The 19,724-nt window shown below is 45.7% G+C and overlaps 1 protein-coding gene across 1 annotated transcript in view; it reads right to left on the reverse strand.

The window, feature by feature from the left end:
• Window positions 1-370: 370 nt before the first annotated feature.
• LOC144827942 (uncharacterized) overlaps window positions 371-19,724 on the reverse strand; it is a 62,994-nt gene continuing 43,640 nt past the window's right edge. Inside the window, exons 4-5 of the mRNA XM_078686107.1 lie at window positions 1,943-1,965; window positions 371-485 (exon numbers count right to left, since the gene is read on the reverse strand). Of these exons, the coding sequence (XP_078542233.1) occupies window positions 371-485; window positions 1,943-1,965 (138 nt within the window). The remainder of the gene's footprint in view (window positions 486-1,942; window positions 1,966-19,724) is intronic.

Below are 19,724 nucleotides of genomic sequence, written 5' to 3' on the forward strand. Positions count from 1 at the left end.
TGTTTAGTACCACTATGATAGTACTGCTTATGTACTACAAAGTTCTATGTCCGAACCTACACGCGGCTCCAGTCTGTTTTTTGCAGAGATCTCCGCCTGGATTGCAGAGATCGCTGCACACATACAACAACATTTCCGTAGTAAATGTGGGAGGGATGGGGGAAGTGGCTGAAAAATTAGGAATACTTGCAACAAAATGGAAGGAGTTTATAAACTGGTGACTTGGGGTTCATGGGGGGGACATGCACCCACCCACAAAAGCGTACACCCATTGCTATTCACAAACTGTGCTTCTATAGTTACTGTGGGACCTTAAACAGTTGTAAATGCACCCCAACACACATAGGATGCAAATTTGTAAACCGCATCTTCACCCTGAAGGGTATCTTGAGGCTGAAATATCATATGTGTATTGTTGCTCAATAATACTCATTTTATCAGCCACAGAAGCATGAAAAGCAGAGTAGATCTGCCAGGATTTGAACCTGTGACCATAAGGTCAAAAATAGATCATTACAATGGGTGCCTCACTCATCTTGGATTGGATTGGATTGGATTGGATTTATATTTGTATAGCGCGATAGCTACCCGCAGGCGTCCTAGCGCTTAAGAGTAACGGGTGTATATGGCAGGGACCGGTTATCTACTAAAAAGAAGGTTTTTTAATTTTTTCCAACCTCCTGATCTTCCGGAAAAAATTAAAAACCCTTCTTTTTAGTAGATAACCGGTCCCTGCCATATACACCCGTTACTCTTAAGCGCTAGGACGCCTGCGGGTAGCTATCGCGCTATACAAATATAAATCCAATCCAATCCAATCCAATCCAAGATGAGTGAGGCACCCATTGTAATGATCTATTTTTGACCTTATGGTCACAGGTTCAAATCCTGGCAGATCTACTCTGCTTTTCATGCTTCTGTGGCTGATAAAATGAGTATTATTGAGCAACAATACACATATGATATTTCAGCCTCAAGATACCCTTCAGGGTGAAGATGCGGTTTACAAATTTGCATCCTATGTGTGTTGGGGTGCATTTACAACTGTTTAAGGTCCCACAGTAACTATAGAAGCACAGTTTGTGAATAGCAATGGGTGTACGCTTTTGTGGGTGTGTGCATGTCCCCCCCATGAGCCCCAAGTCACCAGTTTCTAAAATCCTTCCATTTTGTTGCAAGTATTCTTAGCTATTAGATTCAGACAGCCACTAATACTTCAATGCACTCTCGTATAAAATAGTGGAGGTAGGAACTTACAGTAGAACCCTGTAGGAATAACTTGTGAAAATAAAAGTTTTTATTTTTACTCTGTATAAATATATATAATTATAATTTCAAGTTAAAAAATAGATACATAATAATTAAATATTATTTTATCATAAAATATTGTAACACCATTTTAAAATAAAAATATAATTAATTTACATTTATATGTCACTTATATATATAATATTTTCCACAATTTGTTTTTCAGTTTAATAATTTTTTTACTTCTTTCCTTTACTTTACCATAATGAGCTCTCTACCCCTGTGGTTGTGATAGTGGCCTACCTCAGCCTATGTGTGAAAGTAACTTTAATAACCATAAAGTTGTAAATTAGGCTCCACCCCGATTCCAGGACTGGGCACATATAAGTACACTTAGCAGTAACGTTACACTGAGAAATTGTGGATAGCCAATATTAGTAAAGTTACCTCAAAGTGTAAGACCAAATGTGCACGCGTAGATTTACTACCATGAACATTTACCTATGTGAATATGCCCCTGTATCTCTTTTTTTTCACCTGTGTATGAAATTTATTTATTAACCATATGTGGTCCTTTCACTGTATTTCCCCTTCAGCAGAGCACTTGGCTATGTGTGAGATCAGTAGTGACCTTTACACAAAGCAGCCAGACCTGCTCCTTACACACGACACAACGACAATAAATCAGTCTTACCTGCTCAAGGTGCTTGTTGCATCCTGAAAATAAGAGGAAGAAACACAAGTAAGTGAGATTTCACAGCAGATGTTACATACATAAACAGTTTAGGTGCAAGACATGTTGTAAACCCAAGCTTCATTAAATGCTTGTAACTATCTCTCCTGAAAAGACATTGGGAAACCACTGCCAACTCCATAAGGATAGTCTGGGATATTTTGAAGTCCCACAACAAAGCTCATTATGTGATATTATGAATGGGATGGCATGATAAAGCAGTATTTTCCCTATTCCACGCATGTAAGTACCCTACGGGCCATTATAAAGTATTTTAGCATGTAGGTAAGTCAGTAATTTATGTTAAATTTGGATGTATGACGGTACCACGCGTACTTTTACAACGCGTACTGTTACAACGCTACTTTTACCACGCAAGTCGTTACCACGACTTGCGTGGAGGGGCGCTGGATAGTACATTTTTTAATTTACTATTCCAACTCCAGTCCCCGTGGACTCTAGGGAAGGAGTTGGATAGTAAATTAAACTATTTACTATCCTGGAGCGCCCCCCAGCGCAAGTCGTGGTAACGACTTGCGTGGTAAAAGTAGCGTGGTAACAGTACCGCGTTGTAAAAAATGCGTGCTAACTGCTGTATACCGTTAAATTTCTGTTTATTGTAATTTTGAACTTTTACGTAGCAGTTGTTACACACAACTTTTTCAATCTTAGGTACCTACAATATTGCTAAAAAGAATATTTACCAATAAAGTATATTGTGACGAAATGGGGTGTATTTCATTGTGTGGTTGTGCGACCTCACCATGTAATACACTCACCACTCTGTCTTGCATCCAGTCAGGCTCGTTTGTAAAACCTTAGCTTAACCCTGGGTAGCTGTAGCTTCAAGCGGTCAGGCTTAAACAAAGGAACAAGTGCAAAGCATTAAGAAGTGGCACATCAATTGAATAAGAAAGAAACACAACTCTCAAGAAATCCGACTTCAATTTATAAATATGGATTATATTTCTATATTTCTATTAATTCATGTACACCAAAATGAAGCAAATTTCTGGAGGTTTCTGGATATATAAATACTTAAAGAAACAATAAATCAGAGCTTCTCACTCAACCACAAACAAGCATTGGTACGCACTGTGATAACATGGCTTAGAAACCTTATGGAAACTTTTACCAAACTTTGGCAACGTTGAATGTGGTCCCTTCCAGTTACTTTGACTGAACATCTCCGACAGGGAGCAGGTCAAGGGGACTAACAATGTCCCATGGAACAGATAGCTTCCAATAAACACAGTCTGCAGTTCAGTTTCAGCATTAACTGCAACTTGCCGTTGACTTCAACAGAGTGGTTCTGATGCAAAGGATGCAGGAGAATGAAGATGCTAAAGGATGTTGCAGATGTCATTACGGTGATGGCGGGCTTTCCTATGGCCACTCCTTTGTCAACAAACATATTGGGGTGATTTTGGCTCAATAGGTCGACATCCTTCAATTCTGATTTAGTCCAGCCAAAACCCAGTTGGTACTGGCCGACTTGTCTCTGGTTGCAACAAAACCAGCAGTTCCCTTTCGCTGGTAATAACTTTCCTTCTGGGCGACCAAACTGAACTCTCCCAGGTTCAGCTGTTTTGGATGGAATTCTCCAGGGTTGGAGCTTGGTCTCCATGCCTGCACTTTGTGGGTAACAAGTTGCCATGTCGGCTTCTTGAGATTTTATGGCCCTGGTGCTGGAATAAGAAGCCAGCAAACTGACTCTTGGATCTGCCTTAGGACTTGACGGGCCTACTTTCGGGGTGACTTAGATATATCAGAAACGAAGGTCTGGACTTTTTCATTAGCTTAAATGGCAAAATCGAGTTAACAGTTTAAGACTGCTCTACCAGTCTGAAGTGATAGGCTGGGAGACATCTTCTACTTTGTCACACTCATGGTAGCACAGTAAGTGCTGCAGTCCAAGAAGGACACTTTAACTTATAGGCCCTGAATTAAGTTAACCTATGCCAATTGGGTATAGGCCAATTTAAAATACCCTTTAAAGGGCCAGGGCAAATACACTGGGGTGCGTTAGCACTCCTCAGTACACTTTCAGAGGCCTTAAATCAGTACCTAATATTAAACAAGTGAGAATTGTTATTTCTTAGTGGCTTGTGACATTTGAAAGTGGTGGGGCGTAAACATTCAGGATGAGTGCCTGATGGCAAGCGAGCGTAGAGAGCGAGCCCAACTGCCATAAGAGTGGTTCGGGTGGTCCAGCCACTGAGAAAAAAAAGAGTGGGAAAATGGTGCATTTTTCTGCATATTTGAGAAAGCAATAAGGTTAATAAAGTAATTGTGAAAATGTGGATATAACATAAATAAAGAGATTTCATATGATAATGACATAGACTTAGTAAAGATTAAATTTTTCACTTGGTTCTCAGCTCTCCTAACAAACAAGGAACACATTTGAGCCAGGTTATAGAAGGGGGGGTATTGAAACCGAGGGATATTTTCCCTTTGGAATGAATTTTATCTTTGTCCCAGTAAAGAAAAGTGTTTTTTATTTTGCTAAATGCGACACTATTTGCAAAGTGCCTCGATAAGGAAAGAGGGAAAATTGGCTTTCTGTTTCCATACACCTCTCCAGCCACTGGTGTCATTTCCTAAATGTGAATGGTGATGGTAGCAACAGCACCCCCGCCCTCCACCCCCCCAGCCTATACTGGACAGCCATGACCGCGATAACATGGAGAGTAAAACACGATAAAAAGAACACACCTAATGAGGGATTTCACCGCTGATTCGAGAAAAAACGGATATGCAAACCTAGAAGATGTGCTTCAGAAAATCTAGCTAAAAATTGCTTCCCCACCCACCTGGGATCTGACCTCAGACTACTTGCAGTTATGCAACACATGCAAATTCAGTGTGAGGAAATCTTTACACTCGTGAAAATAAAATATTTCAATGTTTAGAGGTGCCTTAGAGCTTGAGGGCAAAGAAGCACTGTCATTTTTATTAGGAGGCAGGGGCTTACAACTTTTCTTAATAGGTGAATATTTGTTTTGACTTCTGTATGAAGATAGATGGACTGTTAGAGCTGATGAAAATGGTTGTTATTTTAAGGGGCCTTCGCACCCCTCTACGGGATGCGGCGTGCTACGACTCACGGATACGTAGGAGCACTTGATAGTGAACTATGTGTAGGTGTGTGTTTTGGGGAAGAAGTGTGAGTAGTGAGGTGAGGTGAAAAAGTGGAGGTTTAAAAAATACCTGGCTCATAGGAAAAAATTATTTATTATGTCCTTGGCTAGTATTGTTAAAAAGTGCAAGGTGAGGTTGACAGATATACGTATTAGGGTATATCAACCTTTAAAAACGTCGACATGTTTCGGAGTACAACAACTCCTTCTTCAGGACGAGGATATGCATGTTATCCTCACCTTACTCACATGGATGTAGAATGTTAAAGTGTATTCTACCAAAAGTACAAACTAGGTGAAATGTACCTATCAATGTTAATAGTGGATAAGCTCTGTTGCGCCCAATTGGCGTATAGAAGAACTTATAGTTTAAGGTTCTCTGACCTCATGAGCCTAAGCGTGGTATTGGGGGATTCCTTCCTCACTGCTCAGTAAAGGAACGGTTACTGCACGGTCTAATGGACTGCCTTCCCCTCAACGCTGCTCCGACGAAGTGTCCGTGAGTCGTAGCACGCCGCATCCCGTAGAGGGGTGCGAAGGCCCCGATGATGAAGCATGACACCAAGGGGCCTGTTGGTGTGTGAGGGGCATTTAAACAACACTGTGTGCTCCCCATCACTTTAGGGATCACTACCACTTTCTGAGTGGATTCTATTTTGTTTAAACGTATTACCAAGGGAGACCGAATCCACTTGCCTCTCTCCCTCCCTCCTTTTGTTACATTTATGTTATTTTAAGGGCCCGTATATTGACTGGTATCACAATGTCTCTCAAATCACAGTCAGACCTCATATAACAAAGGGGTGATCTGGAACCGTTATTGTTGAAGGAAAGAAGTGAAAGAAAAGAAACTGCAGCCATCACCAAGTGTCAGTTGAAGACGAACCGGTCCGGTACTATGAAACAAAAAACCGAGCTAAGTTGCTCAAAGACAACGGTCTACAAAATAGGAAGTGAAGGGAATATCTGAGCAAATTATAATAAAACCAAGTGTTCCATGCGCATACTAAGTCGCGGAGCAACGGCTCAACATGAAAACTTATATGCTGCTCAAAAGGAAGATGCAATACAGCGCGATGAAAAAGTAAACATGATACAGCTGTCCGTGTGCCGCCCCTCTAAGAGAAAGTGCCGTGCCGTGCTGTATTTCTTATTTCCTGGTCTTTGAGCTGCCCAGGGCCCAGCCCAGCCTGGGCTGCAGTGAGGTCGGACACTGAGGCCTGGAGGCCTGCACTCTCCCAGGAGTCGCTATGACAGTAACGTGCATTCCAACATGCACAGTGACGTGCTCTTGTGCACAGAGACACGTGCTGTGTGGAGAGTCAGGTAGATTCCCGTGGCAGGCTGCCTGCAGCAAGGTCCCTTGCGGTGCGCGTATGCGGCCACTAGAGTTACAGTACACTACTAAAAATATAATTATAAATCATTACCGACATATTTATCACCGCCGAAGACACACATGCTTGCCTGATCCACGGGCGCCAATAAAAACAAACAATTGGGCATACCCAGCCTGGCGGGGGCAGTAGCACAGGGATGCTGTCAGGAATGCTGAGCTGTGTAACATGGGATTGATCGGTGGAGAGGTTTACCCTCAGTGCAAGGTCGGAGGGGCTGGCAGGAGCCAGTAGCGCAGGGATGCTGTGTCCCCTCTCTCCAACCTGCGTCCTGCTAAAACCCTCCCTTCTCCTTTTAATCTCGCTCGCCCTCCCCTCTCCTTTCGCCTTTCACACCTCCCAGGTTCTGTCTCTCAGTGTCTATATCTTTAACCAAAGTCACATTTTCACTCCTGCGCCCACTGGTTCTCTACCTGTCATTCGCCTGTCTTATCTCTGTATGATTCAGTCCCACTCTTTCTTTCCACATCCCCTTTTCCTCTCTCTCTCTCTCAGACGCTTGTTCTTTCACCCTTGCGTACACCCTCTCTCTCTCTCACTCTTTCCTCCTCTCCCCACTTTCCCTCACGCCGTTCCTCTCTCCCTCTTTTAAACTGTCACTGCAGCTTTCTGGGATCGTGATTGGCAGGAAGAGACATTTCCCTCGCTAGTCCTTCAGGCGCGAGGCTCGAGCTGCTGTGATGTCACCCGCACGACGGGACGGGGCGCGAGAGACATTCCAGCGGAGGAGCTGGGTGCCGGCCACTGGGCTGTGTGAGGGGCAGCTCGACTACCATGACAAATATCAAAATGGTAATAATGGCGCCATTATCACCATTTTGATATTCGTCATGGTAGTCGAGCTGCCCCTCACCCAGCCCAGTGGCCGGCAAGCAGTCGGTGCGCAGGTAACAGCAGGTCGCAGGAGACTTACTGGAGGCCGGCTCTCAGGCCGGGTTTAGTCTTCTGCATGCGCACTTACGGCCTCCGAGCTCCGACTCCGAGCCGAGGCCTAAGGCAGGTCTAATACGCCACGCGCCACCAGCCCAGTCGTCAGGGCAGGGCATGTTTGCTAAACGTGTTTTGTGTGGGTGCCTGACAGCGTCATAATACTGGAGTAGTCTCATGAGTTCATGTTCCATACCTTTCTCTACACTAAAAAAACAGTCGGGTATCAAAAGCAATAGTTACATTTCTTGTCTTGTATTGTGTACAATGGAAATATTTATATCATTTGAACAATTGCGGCCCCCGGCCCCGACATCAGATGATGCATGCCGGCCCACCCAGTCACCCACCCACCCAAGCCAGGCACATGCCCCCCCTTGCTGTACACACACAGACACTTTACAGTTAAAAAACTTACATGAACTGTACTTGTCTAGAGTAGACTTAGTGTACTGTACACTACACAGCAGTCAGCCGGAGCCAAGCATGAGGTGAGCAGAGCAGCACTACGACGACTGCACTCGTGACTCGTCGTCTCGTGACTCGTACTGTAGCACAGGCACTAGCGGTGCGGTGACGTCAACAATACAACACATTAGAGGAAATGCCTGGCCAATCCACTGCATGGCTTCGCATACGCCATGGTGTGATTGGCCATGCAGTGCGACATGAGCAGCCACCACACCCACGTGCGGGGGCACCACACCAGATCTGTAGTCAACTCAGCGCGGTGACTCCAGCCAATCCTGGTGCAGCATTACCAGCGCTACTGCGCCAGGATTGGCTAAGAGCAGGGGTTTTTCTACCCATAATGTGACCCGGTGGCCCGGGTCCCTGCCAATCTCCGACTTCAAATTTAGGGAGGTCAGAAGCAGTACTGCGTGTGCGCATGCAGGGGCCAGTACTAAAAAGTATTAGGCCTAACATTGGCATGCGCACACTGACACACACTGCTGCAGATGCTGCTGGCTAACTAATCTCCATTCTGCTGTGCTGTCACTCACTGCCGCAGCCCCGCCCCCACAGTCCTTCCGCAGCGCGATGTCCCGGTTCAGTCGGGCTTGTCCCGACAGAGATCTCCGAGTCACAAGTGCGTCAGTGCGCTCTCAGAATTATTTAAAAAAATTAAATATAAAAGCATGTATGAGCAGCATGACCGTCGTCCATGGCTAGTGGGGCAACGCCCCAACGCCCCCAATGGACACACCGCCACTGGGTCCCACCAAGCTACCCAAATCTGTGTATGTTTCTGCGGGCATACCATTGTCCTGTACCCCCACTCATCAGTTACAGAGCAATAATCCATTCTTATGAGATATTCAGTAAAGGGAAGGGCCTCTTCTCTTGTGGTCTCCACTAATAGTCAATATCTCACGTAGCAATCATGTAACCAAAGTTAAATAGCTGCCTTTACCCCCAATTGACCATACCAATCACAAAACACTCCAAGTACCACCATCTTGGGGTCTCTTTGTACTGTTATTCCAACCACTGCTGCCAATGTGTCAAGGATTTTGGTCCAGTATCTCTCAATAATAGGTCACTTCCATATGACATTCAACAACGAACCACTGACTGACCAGCATCTTAAGCGGTCTGGGTCTTTACCTTTCCTTGCCTTCCACCGTCTCTCGGGGATGTAATAGACTCTGTGGAAGTATTTGAATTAGATATGTCGGGTCAGGATGACCAACTGTCGAGCTGTCATTTTGGCCTCCACCCAGTCTTTCCTATCCAATTAGCCCAAATCTAGCACCCACTTCCCACTCAGGCCCTTCCTCTGTCCAAGTTTCTCCATAGTCAGTTCAGGTTCAAGTGGATTGAGCTCTGGGGTCGGGTACAGACTGTCCTTGTACTTTTCATGGGCAAGTAGTAGTTGTAGATACGAGATATCCAAAAAACTGAGTTTTGTGCAGGTCGAAATCAGAGTCAACTGTTCAAATGATAGGATATGATTGTTCACCATAGATCCCTCAGTTTTGAGATCCCCAACCCCTTCAGTTCCCGATTCTTATTTTAATAAAGTCCCATGCCAAAGCAGCATTTCTTTCTTTACAGTCTGCGCAAAGGATAAACCGTAAGGAGCTTTCCTTCAAGAGTGCGCCTTTCGAAGCTGAGGCATTTGTTTGAGAAAATTACCACGTGGCAGCCTTGACGCGGAAAGGCAGCAACATCCATCAGCTACAAAGGAGACCGCGGGTTGGAACTGGTCCGAACCTATCATGCGGTTTGAAGGATTGCGGCTAAATAGAGACTCCCTCCTTGCTCACGGGCCCACTAATGGCAATAAATAATAGTTTAAAAGGGTGACAAACGAGAAACCTACCAAGGTGATTAATATATTCTGGCATGAAAAGAACTAACTCTCTCAAAATGCACCACGAAGTTAAAAGAACTCATGAAGGGCAGTGACAATTAAAGAATCAAAATAAAAGAAGACCAGAACCTTCCCCGTGTTCACTTTCACTGATTGACCTCTGATGAAAGGCAGGAACCTAGAAACGTGTCAGGTCTATAAGAAATCCAAAGAGCAAGAGTGTGAGTCTGCGCCAAGGATAAACCTTAAGGCGATTTCCTTCAAGAGTGCGTCTTTCGAAGCTGAGGCATTTGTTTGAGAAAATGACCAAGAGGCAGCCTTGCCGCGGAAAGGCAGCAACATCCATCAGCTACAAAGGAGACCGCGGGTTGGAACAGGTCCGAACCCGTCATGCGGTTTGAAAGATTCTGGCTACATAGAGACTCTCTCCTTACTCCCGGGCCCACTAAGGGCAATAAATAATAGTTTAAAAGGTTGACAAACGAGGAACCTACCAAGGTGATTAATATTTTCTGGCATGAAAAGAACTAACTCTCCCAAAATGCACCGCGAAGTTAAAAGAACTCATGAAGGGCGGTAAAGAATCAAAATAAAAGAACAGCACCTTCCCCGTGTTCACTTTCACAGATTGACCGCTGATGAAAGACTGCAGCCTAGAAACGGGTCAGGTCTATAAGAAATTCGAAGAGCAAGAGTGTGAGTCTGCACCTAGGATAAACCGTAAGGAGCTTTCCTTCAAGAGTGCTCATTTCGAAGCTGAGGCATTTGTTTGCCCTGTTCTCAGGCCAGGTCCGCTCCCCCACCGCACCAGCGTTCCCTGCTGGTGCTCTTCCTGCTGCCCTCGCCGCTGCTGCTGTTGGAAGTTCGAGGCCCTCCTCCACCCGCAGGCTCCCGCCTGCGCCTCATCCCTGGTGGCCCAGTGGTGTGCGGTAAGTATCAAGTCTGACCTCTTCCTCTGTCCGTCTTTCTCTCTCCCGATTTCCCTCCTCCTGCTTGTCCACTGCCCTTAATTGTATTCTGCCTTTAGCCTCTGCTCGTTTTATTTTTCATAAGCCTTTCTGCCTTTAGCCTGCCTGTTTTTCCTCTTAATTGTATTCTGCCTTTAGCCTCTGCTCGTTTTATTTTTCATAAGCCTTTCTGCCTTTAGCCTGCCAGTTTTTCCTCTCACTCTCTGTTGTTCACTGCTGTTGTTTTTTTTTCAGTGCCCTTCTCCCAAGGCTCTCCTTTCCTGCCCGTGCCTTCCGTGCGGCCCCGCCCCCATCCTCTCCCATTCGCCACCTGCCTCCCAGCTGCTGCTCCTCCCTCCCTCCACCCTTCTTAATGCAGGCCGCTGCGCGGCGAGGGTGCAAACCTTGACCTGTTCTCAGGCCAGGTCTGCTCCCCCACCGCACCATCGTTCCCTGCTGGTGCTCTGCCTGCTGCCCTCGCCGCTGCTGCTGTTGGAAGTTGGAGGCCCTCCTCCACCCGCAGGCTCCCGCCTGCGCCTCATCCCTAGTGGCCCAGTGGTGGGCGGTAAGAATCAAGTCTGACCTCTTCCTCTGTCCGTCTTTCTCTCTCCCGATTTCCCTCCTCCTGCTTGTCCACTGCCCTTAATTGTATTCTGCCTTTAGCCTCTGCTAGTTTTATTTTTCATAAGCCTTTCTGCCTTTAGCCTGCCTGTTTTCCTCTTAATTGTATTCTGCCTTTAGCCTCTGCTCGTTTTATTTTTCATAAGCCTTTCTGCCTTTAGCTTGCCTGTTTTTCCTCTCACTCTCTGTTGTTCACTGCTGTTGTTTTTTTTTTCAGTGCCCTTCTCCCCCCACCCGCCCCCCGCTCTCCTTTCCCGCTGCTGCCTTCCCTGCGGCCCCGCCCCCATCCTCTCCCATTCGCCACCCGCCTCCCAGCTGCTGCTCCTCCGTCTCTCCACCCTTCTTAATGCAGGCCGCTGTGCGGCGAGGGTGCGAACCTTGACCTGCTCTCAGGCCAGGTCCGCTCCCCCACCGCACCAGCGTTTCCTGCTGGTGCTCTGCCTGCTGCCCTTGCCGCTGCTGCTGCTGGAAGTTCGAGGCCCTCCTCCACCCGCAGGCTCCCGCCTGCGCCTCGTCCCTGGTGGCCCAGTGGTGGGCGGTAAGTATCAAGTCTGACTTCTTCCTCTGTCCGTCTTTCTCTCTCCCGATTTCCCTCCTCCTGCTTGTCTGCTGCCCTTAATTGTATTCTGCCTTTAGCCTCTGCTCATTTTATTTTTCATAAGCCTTTCTGCCTTTAGCCTGCCTTTTTTTCCTCTTAATTGTATTCTGCCTTTAGCCTCTGCTCGTTTTATTTTTCATAAGCCTTTCTGCCTTTAGCCTGCCTGTTTTTCCTCTCACTCTCTGTTGTTCACTGCTGTTGTTTTTTTTTTCAGTGCCCTTCTCCCCCCGCCCGCCCCCCGTTCTCCTTTCCCGCTGCTGCCTTCCCTGCGGCCCCACCTCGATCCGCTCCCATTCGCCACCCACCTCCCAGCTGCTGCTCCTCCCTCCCTCCACCCTTCTTAATGCAGGCCGCTGCGCGGCGAGGGTGCGAACTATGACCTGTTCTCAGGCCAGGTCTGCTCCCCCACCGCGCCAGCGTTCCCTGCTGGTGCTCTGCCTGCTGCCCTCGCCGCTGCTGCTGTTGGAAGTTCGAGGCCCTCCTCCACCCGCAGGCTCCCGCCTGCGCCTCATCCCTGGTGGCCCAGTGGTGGGCGGTAAGTATCAAGTCTGACCTCTTCCTCTGTCCGTCTTTCTCTCTCCCGATTTCCCTCCTCCTGCTTGTCTGCTGCCCTTAATTGAATTCTGCCTTTAGCCTCTGCTCGTTTTATTTTTCATAAGCCTTTCTGCCTTTAGCCTGCCTGTTTTTCCCCTTAATTGTATTCTGCCTTTAGCCTCCACTCGTTTTATTTTTCATGAGCCTTTCTGCCTTTAGCCTGCCTGATTTTCCTCTCACTCTCTGTTGTTCACTGCTATTGGTTTGTTTTTCAGCGCCCTTCTCCCCCCGCCCGCCCCCCGCTCTCCTTTCCCGCCGCTGCCCCGCCCCCATCCTCTCCCATTCGCCACCCGCCTCCCAGCTGCTGCTCCTCCCTCCCTCCACCCTTCTTAATGCAGGCCGCTGCGTGGCTGCGCCGCTGGTGCGCCAGAGGCAAGCCTGTCTGTGCCCGTCCGCACCTGGACCACGCCCAGCGCCAGGACACCTGGCCTCGATGATGCCAGCCCACACGACGGACTTACGATGCCGCCACCCTCAATGCACTCAGACCCGGCCGGAACCCCGCCTGCTACCGAGCCACCCCGAAACGCACCCACGGACCCTTCACCTGCCAAGCCTGCAATTTCACCTGCCTCCGGACCTGCACCTCACCTGAAAGGCCAGGCACCAGCAACAACCACCTCAAGTGCATCCTGCTCAACACCCGCTCCGTCCACAGACACGCTGTCGAACTCTGGAACCTGCTCGACACAACATCACCAGACGTCGCCTTCCTCACGTAAACCTGGATGAACGCCTCCTCAGCCCCCGACATCGCCATAGCCATCCCGGACAGATACAAGATCACCCAGAGGGATCGCGTCAACCAGAGGCATCGCCATCGTCCACAGGAACACCATCCGCATCACGACCAACTCCGACGACACCCTCACCGCCGCCGAGCACCTCCACTTTCAGATACACACTGACCCCAAGACCACCCTCAGAGGCACTCTCATCTACAGACCCCCGGAACCACAAACACAATTCAGCGAAGCCATAGCAGACTTCATCAGCCCGCACTCCCTCACCTCCTCTGACTACATCCTCCTAGGGGACCTCAACTTCCACTTGGAAAACAACAATGACAGCAGCACCACCACCCTGCTGAACAACCTCGGACTCAAGCAACTGGTGAACACCCCCACCCACTACGCCGGCCACACGCTTGACCCCGTCTTCTCCTCCAGCAAGCACATCTCCTTCAGCCACTCCACCAGACTTCATTGGACTGATCACAGCTGCGTCCACTTCAACTTCAGGAGAACCACGACCCACCACCACCCGCAACAGGCTCCCCGCAGGAGCTGGAACAAGATTCCAAATAGAATGTTGTGGATTTCCTATGGAAAGTAGGTTCTAACTATAACTACCTAATATACACAGACATATATATATATATATATATATATATATATATATCCTTTTTGCTGTTGGCGCGGAGGCTGTGACCACGAGCGCAGAGCAGACAGAGGAGGAACTTTTGTGCTCATATATATATATATATATATATATTAACAGGAACTCCGCAATACCACCTCCAATCCCACAGGACCGGCGAAGCAGGAGACAGACCACAGCTTATTTTCCAGGTAGGTTTATTTCGTCAGTATTTTTTCGTGAACCAACCAACCATGACACGTTTCGGGCTATGCAGCCCTTGTTCACATGCAGGGTGTAGCTGAATTTTTTTGGTTTTTAAAGTGCTTAAGTGCCACGCCTGCCACCCTCCTCCCTGAGTGGTCATGTGACTAAACTGATAGGGAAAACAGACTGTTTTGATAGCAGTTTGAAACAATGCGACGAACACATACTAAATCATGCTTAAATGCATTATATATGTACCAAACTTATTAGTGAGTCTCAAGGAAAACATTTTTTTCGGAATAAATTCCTTTACAAGAACATGATATATATATTACCTACTGGCGGTCGCCAGTAGGTAGTTATAGTGAGGACCTAGTTTCCATAGGAAATCCGCACCATTCTATTGGGAATAACTTTGGCGTTGATGGGCGGAATTGGCTGAATTTCTCCAAGAAAATGGCCAACTCCGCTCCGCTCCTTCCCTGAAAGTTTGGGGGGGATTCGTCAAGCGGGGGCCGAGATAAAAGGGGGGTCCCAAAACATGTTAATGTTAATTTCCGTAGGGTGGTTGGACTCACTTTTAGCCCGAACGGCTGAATGGATTTCCACCAAACTTGGCAAAATTGTAGGGACTGGTAGCCCGATGTGCCTTTGCTATGTCTCAAGATATGTGCTCCAGTGAATTTTGAGTAATTTAGGTTAAAAAAAATACATATATCTATGAGCGCGCCCCGGTACGCGCACCGGGGCGCGTACCAGCGCGCTACGCGAGTTCGGGAGCAGAGAGCTGATTGGCTCTCGGGTGTCTGTCAACATTCCAAACAGTCCGGAGCGGCCGCCATCTTGTGTCTCGGTAGGATCGAGACACAAGAGGTGGCAAAAACAAAGGGGGAAATGACCAAAAGGGGGCAGGGTAGACCCCCCCTGACTCCCTAGGTTTGATGTGGGGGCCATAAAAGGGACCCGCGGGGCAAAAAAAAATAAAAAAAATTCGATTTACGCGGGGGGAGCGCCCGGTACGCGCACCGGGGAGCGTACCATGGAGAAAAAAGAATGACAGAGTTTTTAAAAAATGTTGCATTTTTTTATAAGTTGGAGGTAGTTCTAAAAAGAACTGATTTTTTTATTCTTTTTGTTGTTTTATGTTTTTTTATGTTTTTTTGAACATTTTTAACTTTTTGTTGGCTTTTATGAACAATTTTATATTTTTTTTGTAGTTTTTATGGGGACAAACAAAAAACGGGGAATTGTAAACGGCTCAACTGGAGCAAAAAAAATCCAAAAAAAATTCATGTTTCTTTCTGCAGTTGTGGTTGTCCCCAGCACGGTTGATGAGTTTGATGCTTTGCTCACCATAGGAAATTGTAGTCCCGCAAAATATACAAATTATTTTGTAATCTCCGAACTGGCGTTGTATTATTATTAGCTAGTCCTTATTGATATACATATATAATCCAGGGGATACGGTCTAGCTTATCTAGTCCTCTCTCTCTCGTTGATTTAAGCGTTGTATATTTGGGACCATCTCCCTTGTCTCTGGACCCGATGGAGTGGGTTGATTTGTTTTGGAGGTGCTAGGAGAAGATTGGGGAGGGTTTCTGGTCAGTTCTCTGACCTCTGCCGCAGCATAGTTGTTAGGATGCCTGCGTTGCATGTGGCGAAGCATTGTATGGTTCCCAAATGAATATTTTTTGGCAGGGTTCCCCCTTGAAAGTACAGTGCCACAGATGAGACATGTCACCTTTGGCGCATTGACTTTCTTTTGGTCCTTTGGGATTTTAAAAAACTCCCACACAAAGTGCTCCTTAGGTTTATAGGGGGGATTATCTTCAGGCAGGAAGTGCCTCTCCTCCTCCTCCTCCTCCTCCTCTTCTTCTTCTTGACCACCACTGTGGTGTTGTGGTGGTCCTTGTGGTGGTGGTGGTGGTGGTGCAGATGCTCTTGCTGCTGCTGCTACTGTAGCCATTTCTCAATGAATAGAAACAGGTCCTTCCTCACTCAAAGAACAAAGTGAGAATGAGGAAAAAAGGTGGGGGCTTGCATCATTTGGAAAACAAAACTGTTCTGAGCCAATGAAAAGTGTTATTTCCAGGTCACATGACCCGACGTGACTCAGGCCACGCGAGGGTCGGGCCAGGCGGTAGGCGGGGGACGGGGTGGGCGGGGGCACGGGCTGCTGGGCAATGTCAGGGCAGGCGGGGGTAGGGGGAAGCCTGAAAGCTCCCGGACAAGGTCGGGACGGGCTACTAGTTAAGTATATTTAAGTGAATAGGTGTATTAGCGAGTAATCTTTAAATATTTAAATATATGTATCAGTGTCTCACTTTGTATATATGTGGCTGCATGGGTTGGTGAGTATGAGTGTGAATATGTGAACATGAGTGTGTATATGGGTTATTAGTTGGTTTTTTGAGTACCAAAATGAGTGTCTGTATAGTTCGGTGGGGAGTATTACTTAGCGCACAGATGCATGAATGACTGACTCACTTTATGTGTTTTGAAGACAGCATGTGTGCAGGACTCTATGGGTGGATGAGTGTGTGTATGGGTGTGTTAGTGAGTGAATGTCTGTCTCAATAGTATCTTTATGAGTAACTACATATGTTTTAAACTAGTATATGTGAGTATTGATGTATATAATTGAGTATGTGTGAGAACGAGAGATTCTAAGACTTCCTGTATAAATAAGTATGAGTTTCTATAAGTGATTGTTTAAGAGAGTAAGTATGTGTACGATTCTGTAGAAGTTAGTGTAGTGGTGGGTGTATAGCTGTATATGCAAGTAAATGGATATTTGATAGTTTATTTGCATGTGTGAGTATGTGTGTGAGTAACTCTATAGATGAGTGTTGGTGTATAACAGGATGTATAGGTGTATGAGTACATATGATGAGTGAGTACATGTATGAGTGACTATATAGAACTGTTGGTGAATGAGTGGATGTGTATGTAGATTTTGGAATTACTGAATAGGTTGTTCTAACTGGAATTGGTAACTCAATTTTTTTGAAAATGTTAGTTTCTATTTTTGATCGTGTGTATCAAAGGTTATATTACAGTAAGAGGAGCTCTGCCACAAGGATGATGTAATCAGTGATGTCATCAGGGATATCATTTGAGATGCCATCAGTGATGTCATGAGTGATGTCACTGACCATGTCATGAGTGATGTAATATGTGACGTCATCAGCAGTGCATTGCGGGCGCGCAAGTTATAGTTAGCTGAGCTAACTATAACGGAGAAATCTCAAAGGTTTTGTATGAGAGAAATGTTCAGCTAACTAAAATGTGTGAAACCTATGGTTTTTTCAATGAATTTGCATGTTTTTTAAATGCTAATTCCTAACTATAACGTGTGGGAAACCTATGTTTTTTTCAGTGAATTTCTAAGGTTTTTTAAAAGCTAATTCCTAACTATAACGTGTGTGAAACCTATGTTTTTTTCAGTGAATTTCAAAGGTTTTGTAAATGATAATTTATATATGTACAGTATTATGTCTTTTTTTTATACTAATTTCTTATATTTCTAATATAAATATTTATATTTATTTTATTTGTTAGATTATATTTCATATTCTTATTATAAAATATTAAAAACTAAATTGCAAAGTAATTTTTGGATTAATTATAGCTTGACTTTGGTTGCAAGTATAACACAGCTCCAGCAATGCTCCTGGGGCCCTATGCTCTCAATGCTGTATCAATCCTTACACCTGCTTCAAGCAAGTGCAAGGTTTTGACGCAGCATAAGCTCAAAAGTGACTGAATGAAATGTTATACATTTCACTCAGTCAATTTTAGGAGGCGTTGCTGCACCCTCTTCTGCACAGGAAAGCCTCTTCTGGCGCAGGGCTTTACAATGTAATGCACCCTCCATATGCGTCACATTGTTAATAGCACACACCATGGCACATCTTTTGCACCACCGCTGTGTCGCAACAGCTGTGTAAAAGAGGCACAAGGGGATTGTAAATCTGCCCTTAACACATACAAATTCACCCAGGCAGTTCAACAAGCAGCGCAAATTGAAGCATAGACTTGTAACATATTTATGTACATATGTTACATTCAAGTGTTTCGGACATACTACAGTATACTATAGGTAAACACCTTATAGATTTATGCTGTGGCACTTCCTTATAGTTCTGCACTTTCACATTCTCCATACACTAGTAAGATATTCATTCATTCATTTATGAACTACACATTCATTCTGACAAACTTTTACACACTAACATAGAAATATAGTTCTTTCTTTGACCAGTGAAGGTAGTTCTAAAAAGAACTGTTTTTTTAGTTTTTTTAGTTTTGTATTTTGTTTGTGTTTTCTCAACAAATTCCAAGCGGAACAAAAGAATGAAAAATAAAACAACTAATGTTGAGGACAGCAATGATCCTGCATCCTGCGTTTCATCAGGTCTATAGACTGTTCCCCATAACACAAAAGTTCATCGCAATAAATGCATAGAATTTTAACTTTAGCAAAGTCAGAATCAATATGTGGGTGTGGACTGCTTGCTGAAAATGCTGCTGCCACAGTTGATGTGCTTGTAAAATGTAAATGTAAATTGATACTTGTATAGCGCACTACTCACCCGCAAGGGTCTCAAGGCGCTTGTACGAATACCGCTGTGGAACCCATCCTGGCATTCCCTGTGAGGTGTCCACTCCTGGGCACCCCCAAGGTGGAGGCCAGGCATCCTTAGCGTTGTGGGGGCCGTTGTGGCGATCAAGCAAGCTATTGCCCAGAGTTGCAGAGTGGGACTCCATGATTGGAATAGGCACCGAGGCGAGAATTATCAGGTCCGTGGAATTTTGAGCCCAAGACCCGCCGAGGCAGGGAATTGAACCCTGGTCCCGGGCTAGACCTCTGCATCAGGGTCTGCCGCTCTAACCATTGAGCCACACTTCTCCACTTGGTGTATCAGCATGTGTATCAGCAGGTGGGTTCTCGTGCAACCTACGTCTTGCAGCTCAAGCAAAGTTGTTGGGGTGCAAGTTCTTCACGTGTCACACCATATTTGCTGTGCCAAAGGAGTATTTTTTACATGGATCCCCCCTTGAAAGAGTTGTTTGGCAAATTTTACAGGTTACTTTTGGAGCATTAACCTTTTTTTGTCCTTCTGGAAAAGTAAAAAAACTTCCAAATTAGAGCTTCTTTCCTCTTCTTTGGAAGTTCTTCAGGAATTAAATATTCCTCTGAAGAACTGCTGGAAGATGACTCCATTGCTCTTATTATGGTGATCTTCCTTCTATTTGCGAAGATTCTGAGAAGAAATGCTTCTTCTTAGAAACTCAAAGTCAAATAATTATAATGGGACGGAACTTTCAACAGTCACAATAGGAAAAGTTATGAACCAATCAAATCTCTTCTTTTAAAGTCACGTGCCTTTGCGTACGCTTATGATGCGCTTGCGCAGCTCTTTCAATACGAGTACGCATGATGTTCTACTGCGATTTGTGTAATTGTTTTTAAAAGTAATATATGATTGTTTCAAGTATTAAAAAATCATAGTTATTCCAAATGTCTGCCCTTAGTATGCACATTAAATACATAAATAAATGTTTTAAACCAAGTAGAAACATTGCTGCCTTTCGCGTACAGAACGCCGTACATGACGTCACACGGAAGC

This window comes from Lissotriton helveticus, chromosome 4_1, assembly GCF_964261635.1.
Source record: "Lissotriton helveticus chromosome 4_1, aLisHel1.1, whole genome shotgun sequence".
Taxonomy (NCBI): domain Eukaryota; kingdom Metazoa; phylum Chordata; class Amphibia; order Caudata; family Salamandridae; genus Lissotriton; species Lissotriton helveticus.